General features: G+C 46.3%; 1 protein-coding gene across 1 annotated transcript in view; it reads right to left on the bottom strand.

Moving 5' to 3' along the window:
* The window catches only part of dnah9 (dynein, axonemal, heavy chain 9), a gene marked incomplete at its 3' end in the record, with an annotated part of 755,285 nt that overhangs the window by 331,200 nt on the left and 407,031 nt on the right, over window positions 1–17,054 (bottom strand). Inside the window, exons 27-33 of the mRNA XM_079578063.1 lie at window positions 16,437–16,567; window positions 15,668–15,794; window positions 15,110–15,262; window positions 13,862–13,987; window positions 10,053–10,292; window positions 8,502–8,662; window positions 425–581 (exon numbers count right to left, since the gene is read on the bottom strand). Of these exons, the coding sequence (XP_079434189.1) occupies window positions 425–581; window positions 8,502–8,662; window positions 10,053–10,292; window positions 13,862–13,987; window positions 15,110–15,262; window positions 15,668–15,794; window positions 16,437–16,567 (1,095 nt within the window). The remainder of the gene's footprint in view (window positions 1–424; window positions 582–8,501; window positions 8,663–10,052; window positions 10,293–13,861; window positions 13,988–15,109; window positions 15,263–15,667; window positions 15,795–16,436; window positions 16,568–17,054) is intronic.

Raw genomic sequence — 17,054 nt, 5'->3', positions numbered from 1 at the left:
CCGTCTTCCTTAAGCCACTCTTCATGCCGCCATGCGTGAGCCTCCTTAAACATGCACGAGAGGCCGGGGGACTTTCACACGCTTTAGTTAGAGCACACCAATCAGGCCTCATCTCAGCTGTTTTCTCCAGGAGCGCGGGATGAAAGAGAGAGAGATGAGACGGAAACCAAGGATTGACACGTCTAATGACAACTGTGAGGCTGCTGACAAAGGCGGGAGTGAGGGAGCCCCGCGGAATGCTGATGAGCACTTCCTCCACTAATATTTGAAGTCAGTTTGTGTCAACATTGGCGGGTAAGAAGGTGGGTGCCAGGCTGTGGAGATGCGTGCATGCTCTCCCGGTGTCAGGTGGGTCTCCTCTGGGTGCTCAACCCAAAGCATGCACATTGTTTGATTCTACGATTTCGATTCTGCGTGGCCTCACCTTGTAGTCCATTTGCTCGGAGCAGTTGAAGACGTACACCATGATGCCCAGCGCGCGGCCCAGGTCTTTGGTGGTCTCCGTTTTGCCGGTGCCCGCGGGTCCGGCCGGGGCTCCGCTCATGGTCAGGTGGAGGGACTGGGTCAGCGTGATGTAGCACCTGGATATGAAGCGCACAAGCAGAAGTCATCGAATCGCTTCTTTACACAAGTATTATTACCAATATTAAAATGCCAGAATAAAGCCGAGCTCAGGACCTCTTTAGAAAGAGGTCATGCTGTTTTCACTTGTTGTGACTGAAAGGACGTGTTGAGAATGAGGCCCTTGTTCTCAGCAGCACGTTCTCTCCAGTCTGCCTGGATTGTGTCGTGCAATAGATAGAGCCCGGAAATGTCGTCTGCATTTACAAAGTCCATTCACCATGACTGGGCATGTTCCGAGCAGATCTGATCAGCTCATAATATGGAATGTAAAATATATACTGTATATATAAAGGAGGTTTATAATCCACGTTTATGCAGCATATGTCCACTTGGATTAGGTTCACAGTGAGTTTATGTGAGAAGCGTGCGTTCTATAAACAGAGGGAGAAAAACCCATTCCAGAGACTCTTGGACAGAAGCTTTTGTATAGAATATAATGTACAGAGTGGTCGGGAGAGCAATGACAAATGAGACCACTTTACAGAGGACCGTCCCCAGGCCCCCTTATAAATTTCAGTCCCCAGACGCCTACAGCTGGAGAGCACTGAGGCACGGGGCTTCACTTCCACTGAGCGCCACACACTGGGACAATGCACTCACTAAACTCACTCAGAACAAACCACTGCTGTAGTTCCAGCCTGTGCTCCACAGCAGTCATTCAGCTTACATGACTGTAGAACGTTCATTTCAATCAGTTCTCCTGACTGTGACTCCGACTGTGAGTAAATCAAGCTTCAATTGATTCATGTTTCATAAAAATGTGTTTGTTTGTTTTAACTGGTAATTAATGTATAAATTGCTGAACCTGAAGAAGTCTGACGTTTGAAGGTGTAAATAAGTGGAAGGGGAAGCTTTAGTCCAGTACATCATTATTTGTGTTTAAAAGAAAGCTGAACGTTCAAAACATAAAAAATAATAATAATAATAATAAAAATGTTATGGGGAATGCCATTTTTATTGACATCCTGTCAACTGGTTTGGTTGTAAATAGGGAAGACAAAATAGCTTATTACTATGTTTTACTTTGGACCAGAACTATCCATCCATCTTCTTCCACTCGTCCCTTGCTGGGTCGTGGGGGCAGCTGCCCAAATCACACTGCACGAGCCCCATGGCTCCTCCTGCAGGAGGTGGGTCCATCACCAGGCCTGTTGGTCTCTCATAAGGGGCTGCTGAACCGCTCTGTCTGACCCGTCACTTAGGACCTGCGACCCTGGGAGACCCTACCAGGGGCACGAAGCCCCCGACAGCAGAGCTCCAGCATCATTCGGGCGCTCAAATCCCTCCACCACGTTAAGGTGGCGGTTCCAGGCCCAAACCAAACAACACAAAAAACATTTCCTTTACCTTCACTTTTGTATAATTTCAATGATCTGTTTTTACGCAGCATTACATGATCATATTGTGTCCCGTTTATCAGGCTTTTTCGACTACTGGAACATTAATGGATCTTTGACATAAACCACTCAACACTTCACCAAATATTTCATTGAGTAATTATTTGGATGACTTCTTTAGTCCTACTCCCCTGAGATGGATCAGGTGAAATAATGTGTTTTCATAATGGGATCGTGCTCCGTGTCACTATTGTAACTGGATTTTCCTCTTTTGTAACAACACTCGGTTCTTGATACCAATACCTGAACAATACGTTTTTCTGATACCTTTACTAATATTTGTTATCTAGAACCTGAAAACATGACCCATGATAATGTGTGGAAACAGTTACAATATCGGGTTCATTTCCATTGTCAAGAAATGTGTGGGAAATGGTGGAAAATTGGGAGAAATTGTGCCAAAAAATAAGGATTTTTTCTTTTGTGTAAAAATGATTGTGTCAAAAATGGGGAACAGGATCAAAACTTTTCCGATGCCGAGCTGCTAGCGTTTAAGGGCCGATCTCACTGGAGAGAGTCGTGGAGACGTTACAGAGGCTCTGCAACTCTCTCCAGTCTCCGCAACGTCACCAGCTGGAGACTCGAGCTGCCGCTGGTCACGGAAATGTCTCCGAGATGTCCCCTGGAGATAAGACAAGTCTCCAGGCAGTCTCGGTGAAAACAAACAGGCTCGATTTCAGTAGAGTCTCCACATGGTCTCCACATGGTCCCCGAGAGGTCTCAGAGAGCTCTACGCGGTCTCAGGCAGCTGTGGCAACAATGCGAACACTATTTGTTGTCCTCAACCTGTGAGGGGTTGCTGTGTCCCTGCAATGGCTCTGTTTGCATGGTCAGAAAAAGCAGATAACCTAAAAATCAGAATTGATGCATTTACTTTGAGAGTCCAGGTTCTACATGTGCCAGTGCAGATTTGGATTTTTAGAGCAACTGAAATATCTCCCTGCCCCTCCCTTCAGTCAGGCCCACCTGCAGAACCATGTGGGGAATGAATGCACCTCCAACTGGTCTCCAACAAGTCTCCTAGGATGAATAGAAGACGGCGTAGATTTTTTGCACATGGAGTGGCCATGTTTGGAGCACACCACAGAAAATCTCTCCACAAAATCTGCGCTTTATAGAAGTCACCTGCAGAGGGGATCTGCTCACGCCAACCCAACTCCTGCCACGCCCTCCCCACACCTCCATTTCACCATAAAAGGACACGCAAAGTGAGTTACAGTACGAATGAGATTTACCTAACATGAGGTGTTAATGAGTGGGTTTTACCAAGACACAGAGGGAGAGAGAGAGAGCACACAAACTAAATATTAAAGGGGGGGTATTATGCAAAATCGACTTTTTCAAGCTTTCCATCATGTTATTATGTCATTCCCTCATTAAAAACATGCCTGATGTTGCCTTGGCACATTCACGTATTTTTGAGTAATCTGTCAAAACTCTGATGGCGGCCATTTTAGATCAGGTTTGCCTGAGTCCTCCTAGGAACGCCCCCACCTCCTGGAGACGCCCCCGAGCCTTCGTCACCAGCCGAGTAACCAACCACTGCTCCTCAGCAGAACCCCCTCCCCACTGATGCCACAGACAGCGTGTGGAGGGGGCGTGTCGGAAAAGCTCAGAGGTTCTTAAAGAGACAGAGGCCTATTTCAAGACATTCACTACAGCCATTTTGAGAGAGACATTTTATACAAGGCAGTTATTCTAATTTACTGCATTTACAGACCAACAGAAGGTTTGCTCATCATTGTAGTGTGATATAGCCTGGTGCTATGTGATTGAAAAAAGCAGAATACCCCCTCTTTAAAGTAAATGATGAACAATGAAATGACTTGTTCAGTAAGATGTATGTGCACGGTTCGGGCTTATGTGCACTTTTACACGAGGACTTTCTGCTCGTGTCCGGTCATTTTTTTCATAAATTCAGACACACATTCATCAAGGTTTGTTTCTACTTTACGTCACAGCGCGTGCATGAGCCGGCCGCTGCGTTGAGAGTGCACGGCTTTGAACGCCATGGAATGTCCATAACAATATCTAACATCCTTCACCTGCTCGCATGATGATGTGGTAAATGGTCACATGTATACAGTGTAGCACCTTTCTACCTGCTTTAGGCACTCAAAGCACTTTACCTCAATGAACCACACTCACCCATTCACACTAGAGGAGAGTAGAGGCAAGGTGGGTGAAGTGTGTTGCCCAAGGAGCTCTTGCGGGATTCGAAAGCGCCGGCCCCTCCAATCACAAGACAGCCCGCCCCCCTATCTGCGCCACTGTCGCCCAAGTGTGAATGTAATTTTCTGTAAGATTTCAAATGCCGCCTTTTCCCATTGGCTTCAGCCTGTCTTTGGGGGGCGGGGCATAAGCCGGCGTCAGAGCGGGCTTGGAGATAAGCAAAGTAGGCGTTTTATGAAAGCCACGAAAGCAAGCTTTACACCTGAGGACTCTTTTCATGGTGCCCAGCCCTCTGAGGAAACACACTCATGTCAGTCACAGTCAATAATGTTCTTTTCAAGTAGGAGAATTATTTGAGCAATGTTTATTGTTCCAGAAAAAATTTTAAGGATTAAGGCCTGGTGACGGCGGAAAGTGACGGCGAGGAGGAAATGATGAAGGCTGCTCCTCGGTGCTGTTCCCATGCAGCTGATGAAGACTGGGATGTGACTCAGAGTGCCACAGCAGCTCTAACAGTGCGCTGCTGTCAGCCGCTAATACACAACACCTCCTCATCAAGTGAGAAAGAACGCGCCGCTGTTTTCATTAGCCACGGCCCACTCGGACAAACAGCCTGGCCGCGGAGCTGCTGTGAGGACACGGGCGGACGCTGACGCCAGCTGACGGGCACCGGCACGTTCACACCGGCACGGCACCGGTCCTAATGAGCTGTGGTTCAGAGATGATGAATGGGAGGGAGGGGATATGAGGAGGAGGAAGACGAATGATCCCATCTGTATACAGTGTGTCATGTCTGCAGCGCAGAGCCAACAGGCTGTGGCGCCGAGTCCACCAGCTTCAAACATTTAAAGGGGACTTATCATCAACAGCCGCTTCTTGGAGCTGGACTGCTCATTCGCTTTTGAGTCGCTTTGTCCTCAAGTGTTTTGATTTGGGCGAGGCTTGGTTCTTTGGGTGACCCGAGCACAGCGAGGTCGTTCATCTGTGCGCACACGTACGGACACCAGCACTTCCCTGTGAGCTGCTGTGAGTGTCACCGTAAAAAGTTCAGCTCACTTCAGAGAGCAGCGGCAGGAGAATAAAGCCTGTTCGAGAGCTCAACGACTCTCAGACACTCACCCTCTACTCAAACCTCCCACTCTGTAGTTTAAAACTCCCACTCTGTAGTTTAAAACTCCCATTCTGTAGTTTAAAACTCCCACTCTGTAGTTTAAAACTCCCACTCTGTAGTTTAAAACTCCCACTCTGTAGTTTAAAACTCCCACTCTGTAGTTTAAAACTCCCACTCTGTAGTTTAAAACTCCCACTCTGTAGTTTAAACCTCCCACTCTGTAGTTTAAACCTCCCACTCTGTAGTTTAAAACTCCCATTCTGTAGTTTTAAACTCCCACTCTGTAGTTTAAACCTCCCATTCTGTAGTTTAAACCTCCCATTCTGTAGTTTAAAACTCCCATTCTGTAGTTTAAACCTCCCACTCTGTAGTTTAAAACTCCCACTGTAGTCTAAAACTCCCACTCTGTAGTTTAAAACTCCCACTCTGTAGTTTAAACCTCCCATTCTGTAGTTTAAACCTCCCACTCTGTAGTTTAAAACTCCCACTCTGTAGTTTAAACCTCCCATTCTGTAGTTGAAACCTCCCATTCTGTAGTTTAAACCCCCCCACTCTGAAGTTTAAACCTCCCATTCTGTATTTTAAACCTCCCATTCTGTAGTTGAAACCTCACATTTTCATAATGGTCCACAAGATGAACATAGCAGTATTGAGAGGCTAAACCAACATGAGGTCATGAGGTTGAACGTCTGTACACTTTCTTTGACCTGTCCATGTAATGCCTTGATGAATTGTATTCCATCCCACTGTTCCAGGGCTTTTCTCCACACAGATTCCTCCCTGTCCCAGTGCTGCTGTCAGAGGTGACTTGTTTCATTATCGTTTGGAGAAGGCAGTGTGCAGCCTCTGCCTCTCCCGCCGGCTCCGCCTCGCTCTGTGTGTGCCGCTCCGATAAAATATGCCTGACATTCTGCATAATGGCGGCTTTAGAGATGCAGCGGCGAGTATTGAGCGAGCGCCAACACTGCGCCGATAACCGTCCCACTGCCATAGATTAGTGCATGTGATTCCTTTAGCCTAACTGTTCGGCTGCACATGCTGATTTATAAGGACCCACGGTAAGCATGCAGCCGTGTTCCTGAGCTCTGCATTCAACACGACACACGGACGTTCTCTCCCACGGTGTAAATAAGCCGGGCACGGATCTGTCCCCGGGTTTGCTGCGTGTGCAGAGATAACGCGTCGGCAGTGAGATCTGTATGATTGTGCTGATATCTTCATGAGGGTTTATGATACGAGTATGGTGGTCAGGAGGAAATCTGTTTACAGCCCACAAAGTCAATTATCCCCATCACATCCCCCGCCACACAAGACATGAGGGATCGGCATCTACTGGTTGGAAACAGCCTGTCCAAACTTTAGACTCACGGCTCATCATGCATTTCTTATCGTGGAATCTAAAAGCTTATTCGTGTCGTGTCCCCCATGACCCCGCTTTTGTGCACAATGGAGGGATGTGGATTTGGGCGATGTTGAGGGAAAGGTCTTAGGCAAACTGCCATTTGGACTAATATAAGATGAGTATTTTAGGTTACACACCGTATTGTAGAACACAGGATTCTTTCAGTAAATAGGTTTGTAAGTGCTGTGTACATATGAAGAGGTTAACGTGATAATCCTCTGCACTTGTTTTGGCAGACTGGAAGTGACTGTAACCAGGAGGAGCAGGTGCTGGAGACCGTGTGGAAGATGGTAATCATTAAGACAAAGCGTAAGAAACATCAAAACCAACAGAGATGATTCTTTTGGAAATCCATTTATCTGAAGATTATTTGTAAATTATTATTATTATTTGTTAAATGAATAATTGGCTGTGAAAGACACATGAAAACTGTATCTCTTTCAAACTTTTTACCACATAAGGCTTAAGTGGCGCGGCTTGAGTATGTGTTAATGGAGGAAACTTAAAGTGAACATTTGTAAGAGGCTCTTAATGTTAATTCTGCCCTCTGATTGGATAATTGTTCCGAGACACAGACAGATATTTATGAAATTTACAATGTACAAAACACTCCACATGCACTCACTTTAAAAACAAAATACTAAGTTTCCATGTCATTTTTGCTCTTTTTCAGTCTGTGTTTACCAGAAAGTGATGAATTGATTATTAAAATAGTTGAAAAGATCATACATGCAAAGACTCTCAAAAACAATGTGAATTTTGTGTCCATTCTCAGCATAAACACAAGACTGAAGTTCACAGAACCATGCAGTAGGACCATAAGGAGCATGCTCCTTTTGCTTGAGTCACTTGTGCAGAGCGCTGAGTAACAACATGGTGGTGCATACATGCTTTTTCTTCAGTCACAGCAGGATGAGAGGATGTGACACCCGACTGTCTAGCCCAGGCTCTGTGGTGGAAATGAAAGCTGATGGCAGCGTCTGAGCCGCGCAGAGGCCAGGCAGCATATGGCGCAGTGCTGCTCGGCGCTTGCCCGCCTATCAAAGCTCATTGTTTGTGCTTTGTACTGGCTTCAAAGGCCTGTGGTCAGTGTGTTCTCTGCAGCCAATAGGACTGCAGGACGACAGGCAGAGGCAGAGGGTTTATCAGGCGTCCTGCACGCACACATGCAGGAGGACAAACAGAGCCTGGCAGTGCGCCGGAGCAGAGGCTGTCTGTTCACACTGGACATGCTGCTATATGGAACACTATAGAGTGCACATGTTGGAACGACATCTGGTCATATTAACACATTTGTTAATAACACATTTGTTAATAACGTTTGTTCTCATCAAACACGTCAAATGTATCATTTTGTACAGTTTTCCCTCAGCATGTGGCATGGAGATTAGAGATGTGAACTGGATCCAATGCCATGTCTGATAAGCTCCAGCCTTATCGGTGGAGCACAACTTGTGCTAATGTCACATGGTCAAATAAACGCTTGGCTACAATCCGGCGTGGCATGTTTGAATGCATGAGTCCCATGTGTCTGTCCTGACCAAATAAACCAATAAAGAAATAACACTCTCATAGATGCATCCCTTCCCTGCATATGCGCCCATCCCCATCCTGAGGGCACGGGCGCCCCTCCCTCTCCTGCCCCGTGTGCAGAGGCAGGTGAGATGTGCTCTCTGGTACTGAAGCTGCCTCTGCTGCTATCGGGCTCTAGAAACTGACTTCTGTTTAGTTTGAGTTTTGTGTTGTGGGGAAGTTGACTGGCCCAATAGCACACACCAGGCAGCTGTGAAGTTACCTGTCTGTGAGTGGAGTGATCACGAGGCGCGGCGTGTTGCCCAGATATTCGTACGAGTAGAGGAACTGTGCGTCGCAGATGTTGGCCAAGCAGTGCTTGTCTGTGTCGTCCCACCGATGTCGGAGTTGGGAGAGCCACACGAAGGCCTGGGAATTCTCCACCTGGAACACAGAAACCAGCCGGACATCAGCCCTGCCTGCCCTGTGTTCAGAGCATTACTCATTGGCTGCAGACTCTTGTGAAACTCTGTAGAAATGTCAAAGTCTGAATAACACAGTGTCTTGAAGTAAGTCCTGTTGAATGATAATTAAAGGGTATTTCGACTTTAACACACTGTTGTGAACAAGGATCAAGGAAAAAAGTAAGCAAATATTACACAAGATGTCAAAGATCAACTATTGAATATGTGCTCAGTCTGAAATGGTTATTGTTCATTGATTTTTCTCAAAAACATCTCACTCTGCTGGGCATCTAACCGACATTCATTCATCTACAGTAGATTTGTGAACTCTCTGTTACAGATCTGTGAAATGACTAACTTTTATGTGTCAGTATTTCACATGCACTTAACATGACAGTGGCCAAAAGGGTTAATCAAGATAGAGAAAGAGAAAGAGAAAAGATTCATTGAGATTAAAAGTCTCTTCTACAAGGACGCCCTGGCCAACATGAGCAGCACCTGTTTTTGACTGAACTGCACATATGATGTAGCCATGTTTAACCTCTTAACTCCCGCCTGAACCGAGAGGATCTTTTTCCTCACGTCATCAGATTTTTTTTCCATCATTTTTTTGTTGGGTATTCAACTCATTTTTTGTCATTTTTTTGTCATTTTTTGTCAATTTTTTGTCAAATTTTTGTCAAATTTTTATGATTTTTTTGTCAAATTTGTATCAAATTTTTGTCAAAATGTTTTGTCTTATTTTGTCACATTTTTGTCCTTTTTTTGTCCTTTTTTTTAAATCAATTTTTTGTCATTCTTCTGTCTCATTTTGTCACATTTTTGTAATTTTGTTGTTACATTTTGTTCATTTTTTTGTCACATTTTTGTAATTTTTTTGTCAAATGTTTATCAAATTTTTGTCATTTTTTGGTCAATTTTTTGGTCAATTTCTTGTGACATTTTTGCCACTTTTTCATCAATTTTTCGTCACTTTTTTGTCACATTTCCATCATGGTTTTCGTCTCAGTTTTGTTGCTATTTTCACAGCTTTTTTTCCAGAAGCTTTTGGACTGGGGTAAAGCCAAACTGGAGAAAATGTGCTCGGTTCAGGTGGGAGTTAAGGGGTTAAGGCGACACGCTGCAGGTGAATAGGGGAAAAAATTGAGAGATATCAATTTGAAACTTCGTCCGTAAATGTACTGACATAATTATGAGAAAAAAATGCATTGCAAGGGGGGTTGTAAACATGTCAATATTTGTGAATGAATGCGAGAGGGAAAGCCGGCTTTTTTGTGCTTTTTGCTTTTTGAAGATGTTAAGGGAGAAAACTAACTGTGGAGGACGAACTGTCGTCTCAAGTGTCCACATGTTGTCTAGTGTCGGCTGACCTTCTGAGCGATCATCTTGGACACCACGTCTCGAGCGTGGACGTCGATGGTGCAGATGGTCATGATCTTCTGCCGGTCGCCCGGGGAGAGCTGTCCGATGAGCAGGGAGATGAGCGTGTTGAGCTGGGTCACCTGCTTCTTGTTGTACTCCTTCAGAGCGCTGTCATAGCCCTCCTCCAGGCGGGCGAAGGCCATGCCCACGTCGGACGCCCACCAGATCTGAGTGCACGTCAGCGCCACCTGGGGATCAGCGCAGACGCTTAAACTTCCTTCCACAACGCCATTCTTCTCCGCTCAAATTCCACCTTGGCCGTTAACGTTTAAAGGGGCTAGATGCAAGTTCGTCATTTTATACTCACTACTGCCACCTCAGGTCTTATGTGTAACAGCAGCTTCTATATTAAAGGAATAGGCCACCGTTTTTACATACCAAAATATGCTCTTACCTCACTTTAGTCGAGTTAATATATCACCGTCTGGTCTTTGTCCGTGCGCTCTGCCAGGCAAACGGAGCACATACGCAGCCTCTCCCACATGTCACATAGCTCCGAAAAAGCTCACGATAGAAGCTACCAAGCTCTTCCACGTGTTCCCTTGCATTTCATGCAAAGTATATTTACACAGAAATGTAACATGTCGATTTTATAAGCAAATAAAAAGGGGGACTATATTGTGAGGCGTAATGATACGAGGAGTAAAACGTCCGCGCAGTAACTCCTAAAGGTTATTGACGGAAGTGAGCGGGGGAAGTCTTTCGGAGTTACTACGCGGACGTTTTGCTCCTCGTATCATTACGCCTCACAATATAGTCCCCCTTTTTATTTGCTTATAAAATCGACATGTTACATTTCTGTGTAAATATACTTCGCATGAAAACACTTCACGTAACTTTATTTAAATAGGGAACACGTGGAAGAGCTTGGTAGCTTCTATCGTGAGCTTTTTCGGAGCTATGTGACATGTGGGAGAGGCTGCGTATGTGCTCCGTTTGCGTGACAGAGCGCACGGACAAAGACCAGACGGGGATATATTAACACGTCTAAAGTGAGGTAAGAACATATCTTAGTATGTAAAAACGGTGGCCTATTCCTTTAAGCTCGTGCATGACGGCACTTTGGACCCGAATTAACATCTTTCTGAGTGACAGTGCAGGATTTTAGAGGCAGTTGTGGTGAACAGGTCTGGGCTCATACACATTAGAGCATGGCTGGAACATGTAGGAGGAAAATGCTTAATTTTAACATTTTTAAACTCTGTATAGACCCTTTAAGTATTTAGGAAAGGTCAGAATTGATCTTCAAGTTAAAGTTGCCTAGATTTAAGCTTTGTTGCACTACACTCCTCTACTGCAAAGAAAGAGTATCCACTATCCACTATCTCAGCCTCTAAATCTCCTCTCCTTCACCACCACAGAAAATAGCTGGTAGTGGTTTTCTTTTTCTTTTTTTGCTTTTTGTTGCACTAATTCCATCTTTGAGGCACAAAAATGTAATGTTTTTCCACACCAGAAAGTTCAATCTCCGGCTGTTTGCTGTACCCTGATGTGCATGTTATCCCGGACGTCCGTCAAGAACAGCATGTACAATAACCTTCACATTCTGTGTGGCATCTGATCAAGATCCAGCAAAGTCACGTCTCCTAACAGAACGAGCAGTGACAGGCGTAAAAACAGCTTTAGGAAACAGGACATGACGGGATTCCTGCCATAAACAAAGGATGGAAAATGTGTTTTGATGCAGCAACAACAGACTTATGACAAATGACTAATTGTGACTAATTAGTGACTAAAATCATGTTGCATTCATAAAGCCTGAATATGGCATCAGCAGAAGGCTCAGTGGGACACCAGGCAGCATTATGCAACTGATCTGGGCAAGATTGAACACATTTGGTATAGCAAGTTATGTTCCAATTGGGCCTTTGTATTACTATTACATTTGACATTTTTTATGTTTTAAAATCAATTCTTTGTTCACAGTGAACATTTCTGAACAAGTCCAGGAGCATTAACATTGGACCGAACACCTAAATGACCACCTTATATGAGTCACAGAATTTTACTTAATAAGGTATTTTACTGAGGTGGGGCTTTTACCTGGGCGGGGCTTTTACCTGAGCGGGGCTTTTACCTGGGCGGGGCTTTTACTTTTACCTGAGCGGGGCTTTTACCTGGGAGGTTCTTTTACCTGGGAGGGTCTTTTACCTTGGCGGGGCTTTTACCTGGGCGGGGCTTTTACCTGGGCGGGGCTTTTACTTTTACCTGAGCGGGGCTTTTACCTGGGAGGTTCTTTTACCTGGGAGGGTCTTTTACCTGGGCGGGGCTTTTACCTGGGCGGGGCTTTTACTTTTACCTGAGCGGGGCTTTTACCTGGGCGGGGCTTTTACCTGGGAGGGTCTTTTACCTTGGCGGGGCTTTTACCTGGGCGGGGCTTTTACCTTGGCGGGGCTTTTACCTGGGCGGGGCTTTTACCCGAGCGGGGCTTTTACCTGGGCGGGACTTTTACCTGGGCAGGGATTTTACCCGAGCGGGGCTTTTACCTGAGCGGGGCTTTTACCTGGGCGGGGCTTTTACCTGGGCGGGGCTTTTACCCGAGCAGGGCTTTTACCTGAGCGGGGCTTTTACCTGGGCGGGGCTTTTACCTGGGCGGGGCTTTTACCTGAGCGGGACTTTTACCTGAGCGGGACTTTTACCTGGGCGGGGCTTTTACCTGGGAGGGTCTTTTACCTGAGCGGGGCTTTTACCTGGGCGGGGCTTTTACCTGGGAGGGTCTTTTACTTTTACCTGGGAGGGTCTTTTACTTTTACCTGAGCGGGGCTTTTACCTGAGCGGGGCTTTTACCCGAGCAGGGCTTTTACCTGAGCGGGGCTTTTACCTGGGCGGGGCTTTTACCCGAGCGGGGCTTTTACCTGGGCGGGGCTTTTTACCCAAGCGGGGCTTTTACCTGGGCGGGGCTTTTACCTGAGCGGGGCTTTTACCTGAGCGGGGCTTTTACCTGGGAGGGGCTTTTACCTGGGCGCGGCTTTTACCTGAGCAGGGCTTTTACCTGGGAGGTTCTTTTACCTGGGAGGGGCTTTTACCTGGGCGGGGCTTTTACCTGAGTGGGACTTTTACCTGGACGGGACTTTTACCTGGTCGGGGATTTTATCTGAGCGGGGCTTTTACCTGAGCGGGGCTTTTACCTGAGCAGGGCTTTTACCTGAGCAGGGCTTTTACCTGAGCGGGGCTTTTACCTGAGCGGGGCTTTTACCTGGGCGGGACTTTTACCTGAGCAGGGCTTTTACCTGGGAGGTTCTTTTACCTGGGAGGGGCTTTTACCTGGGCGGGGCTTTTACCTGAGTGGGACTTTTACCTGGACGGGACTTTTACCTGGTCGGGGATTTCATCTGAGCGGGGATGTTACCTGGGCGGGGCTTTTACCTGGGCGGGGCTTTTACCTGAGCGGGGCTTTTACCCGAGCAAGGCTTTTACCTGAGCGGGACTTTTACCTGGACGGGACTTTTACCTGGGCAGGGCTTTTACCTGAGCGGGACTTTTACCTGGACGGGACTTTTACCTGGGCAGGGCTTTTACCTGAGCGGGGCTTTTACCTGAGCGAGACTTTTACCTGGGCAGGGCTTTTACCCGAGCAGGGCTTTTACCTGAGCAGGGCTTTTACCTGGGCGGGGATATTACCTGAGAGGGGCTTTTACCCGAGCAAGGCTTTTACCTGAGCGGGACTTTTACCTGAGCGGGTCTTATACCTGGGAGGGTCTTTTACCTGGGCGGGGCTTTTACCTGAGCGGGGCGTTTACCTGGGCGGGGCTTTTACCTGAGCGGGGTAGTCGAACAACCACTGCTCCCTGGGTTTGTCCTCGTAGGCCACCACTGCCTCTGTCATCTGATGCCGCACAGTGGAGCGCATGTGGTCCAGCACTGCATTCAGCCAAACCTCCACCTTAGAGAACCAACAGGGAAACACACAAAACATGTTGGTATTTGTATATCAATAAAAGTGACCTCTGATACAGCTTCACAGATGAACTAAAGTACCTCTCTCTCTCCACTGTGTTTGAAAGAAGAACTCACCACATAAGTCGGTACATTTATGGAGAGACCTGAAGTCAGTTGCAGAAACGTTGCTAGTGTAGGTAATGTTTTTTTAATGAAGGACAAAATAATGTAGAATTGCTGCTGGTCCAAAACATCCCACTGGTGCAGACTGTCAGCTCCACTTACAGCAGTGCGTGAGTGAGTGGCTGACAGTCGTTTGAGGGGCTGATGGCACTGGTTGGCAGGGCAGCTGTGACTACCATAGTACCTTATCATAACCAGGTGTGAAGAGAAAGAATAATGACCATAGAATGGAGATCTTATCGACCTTGTGTTTGAGAAGCACAATGCAAATGTTAAAAGATATTCACAATCTTATAAAAAATCCAAAATCTCCAATTGTTGCATCTATAATGTGAATACAACAACATAAATTTCAACCCGGCTCTGGCCAAAATTACGCACAGAAGGATAGTAATGCTAAAAGAAGAACCTAACCCTAATACAAAGGTTTTACATGGAGGTCTCTTCATTAAAAAAGAAATCCAATGCATGTGAAGAAGCAGGAAGAACATTTTGCGTACATTTGTAGGTGTATGTGAACATGACTGCCGCACTTGACGGACGTGAATCGGGGTTTCTCCTGCTCCATGTGCCAGCGCAGCAGGGCGGACACTGAGACACCTTTCACACCAGCAGCCAGCATATGCTTATCAATAGCCCCTAATGAGGTCATTAATAAGCACTACAGTGGGATCAGGCCAATACTATGGAAAGTAATAGAATATTAATGGCTTTGGAGCTTTGATATTCAAAATCCCACAGGCAAGAGCAGAGTCATTTTCACTTGTCTGCTTATTGTAATGTGTGATGTGTGCGTTTGATATTTCCATTTTTCTCCCTGAGCCTGGGCGTCACGGACACAGCAGGTGGTATTTTCATCTTTGTCTTTCAGTCATGGTCAAGCAGAATATGAAAAACGCCCCCCGAATGGTTAACCCGTCAGAGTTTGTGAGGCAGCTGGTACCTGTCCGCTGCAGTCACAGGGCTGGCTGTAGGGGACGTACTCGCCCTCTTTGCTGTACATGCCCAGTGCACACTTCGAAGGATTCCCCTGCTCGTCCACTTCAAACTCCAGCTTAGCCATGTTGTCAAAGAGCTTGGACAGATGCCTCTGGACCTGAGTGGACAGACAGAATGCGCCGCACCATGAGGAAGTATTAGCTGCTCGAGTTTCCACATCACTGTGTTTTAGCCGTTCTCAGGAGTTGTTAATAGAAGGCAAGACTGGTTCTGCAGTAGCCACTTCTTCTTACAGAGATTTAGTGGCAAGTTTTGCTTAACTGTGATTTATTTCTGCAAGGTGAAAATGCATTAGAGAGAGACTGTTGCAGGGGGACGTGGGAGTAACAGGCTAAAACAATAATCAACAGTGCCTCTGTGTGGACACCAGAGGTACTGCACCAGGCTGCATGCAGCGAGGACAGAGGCGTTTGCTCTCAGCAGTTCACAGTAAGTGCTACAAATACACGAGAGTGCACCACGGCCATCAGTCGGCTTTCGCCCCAGGCTCAGTGTGTTTCACCTGCTGTGGGTTGGTCCCATTGGACAGGATGTCCAGCAGATCGGCTGAAGAGATGAAGTAGAAGCGGGGGAAGGCCAGACGCTTGGTGTCCAAGTACTCTGCCAGAGCCTTCTCACAGAGGGCCAGCCTGCAGACACACACACACACACACGCACGCACACACGCACAAACACACACACACACACACACACACACGCATGCACAAACAAACACACACACACACGCATGCACAAACAAACACACACACACACACACACACACACGCATGCACAAACAAACACACACACACACACACAAACACACACGCCAGGGTTTATGCAGGGAGCACAAGTCAATTTGAACGCTATTTAATGCCATTTTAACGCCCAGATACAAGAGTTTTCAAAGAACTACATGTATTACTTTCCAAGATTTGTGACCATAGAATGTTTGTACAGGTTTACAGAAACGTTTCCACCTCTAATGTTGTGTAAACTTTACAAACGTTTCAGAAAATGTTAAACATTTGAGTGAAAATGTGTGTAAAGGTTTATATGAACTTGAATTAAAACCCATTCCTGTAACGTGTTGTGAATGTGTTTTGGATAATACTGTCGTTCAGTATGTTCATGTCACTAAGGGACTCAAACAATCAGGCAATGTGGTTATTTTTCAATGTATGGTCTTCGTTTTGATCCAATCCACTTAATGACGTTGCTTTGAATGCCTGGCGTAAACACACAGGGAGGACTCTTCATCATGAGCCGCTCAGCCCTGAGGAGGCGCTCACCTGCTCTGGATGTCCTCCAGTTTACCAAACAGACCCGCTTTATTGGTGGCCTCCACCACGTTTGGCGTTTGATGCATGGCGTTTGCCAGCTCTTTGAAATCCGCATCAATCCCCTCGAAGCGCCTGGAGTCCTGTGAAGGATCCCAGCCGGGGAATTTATGTTAGTGCAGAGAGCAAGAATCACAGCTTTCCTATCCAACACCTGGGTATAAGCAGAGCCCCACGTCATGGGAGCAATTAAAAATCAGTCTAATCACAGCCTAAACTGAGTGTGAGCCAGTTCATAAATTCTTAATTAACTGCTCTGACAGTAATGCTATGTGAGTTCAGAAGCTACCGATGTGGGCAGGAGGAGGTCTGCGCTGAGATGAGCCTGTGCTCTTCACCATCACACTCTTACTGCACTGACATTTGAACACTACGTGGATCTGTTACAGCTGCACAAAAAAATATCTTTTACAGTCTGATTGTAATGGCCACTTTTAGGACAGTGATTACATCAGTAGAGTTCATCTTTTAAAATAAAAAAATGGGTTTACAGTACACACATTCTACAACTATTTATGTGAAAATAAAGCCTTAGATCTGTGTGTATTTGACCTTGTAGTGACCCCGAGG

The sequence above is a fragment of the Gobius niger genome (assembly GCF_951799975.1).
Source record: "Gobius niger genome assembly, chromosome: 19".
Classification (NCBI taxonomy): Eukaryota; Metazoa; Chordata; class Actinopteri; order Gobiiformes; family Gobiidae; genus Gobius; species Gobius niger.
The sequence above is the reverse complement of the archived record's forward strand: the minus strand, read 5'-3'. Positions and strand labels throughout refer to the sequence as shown.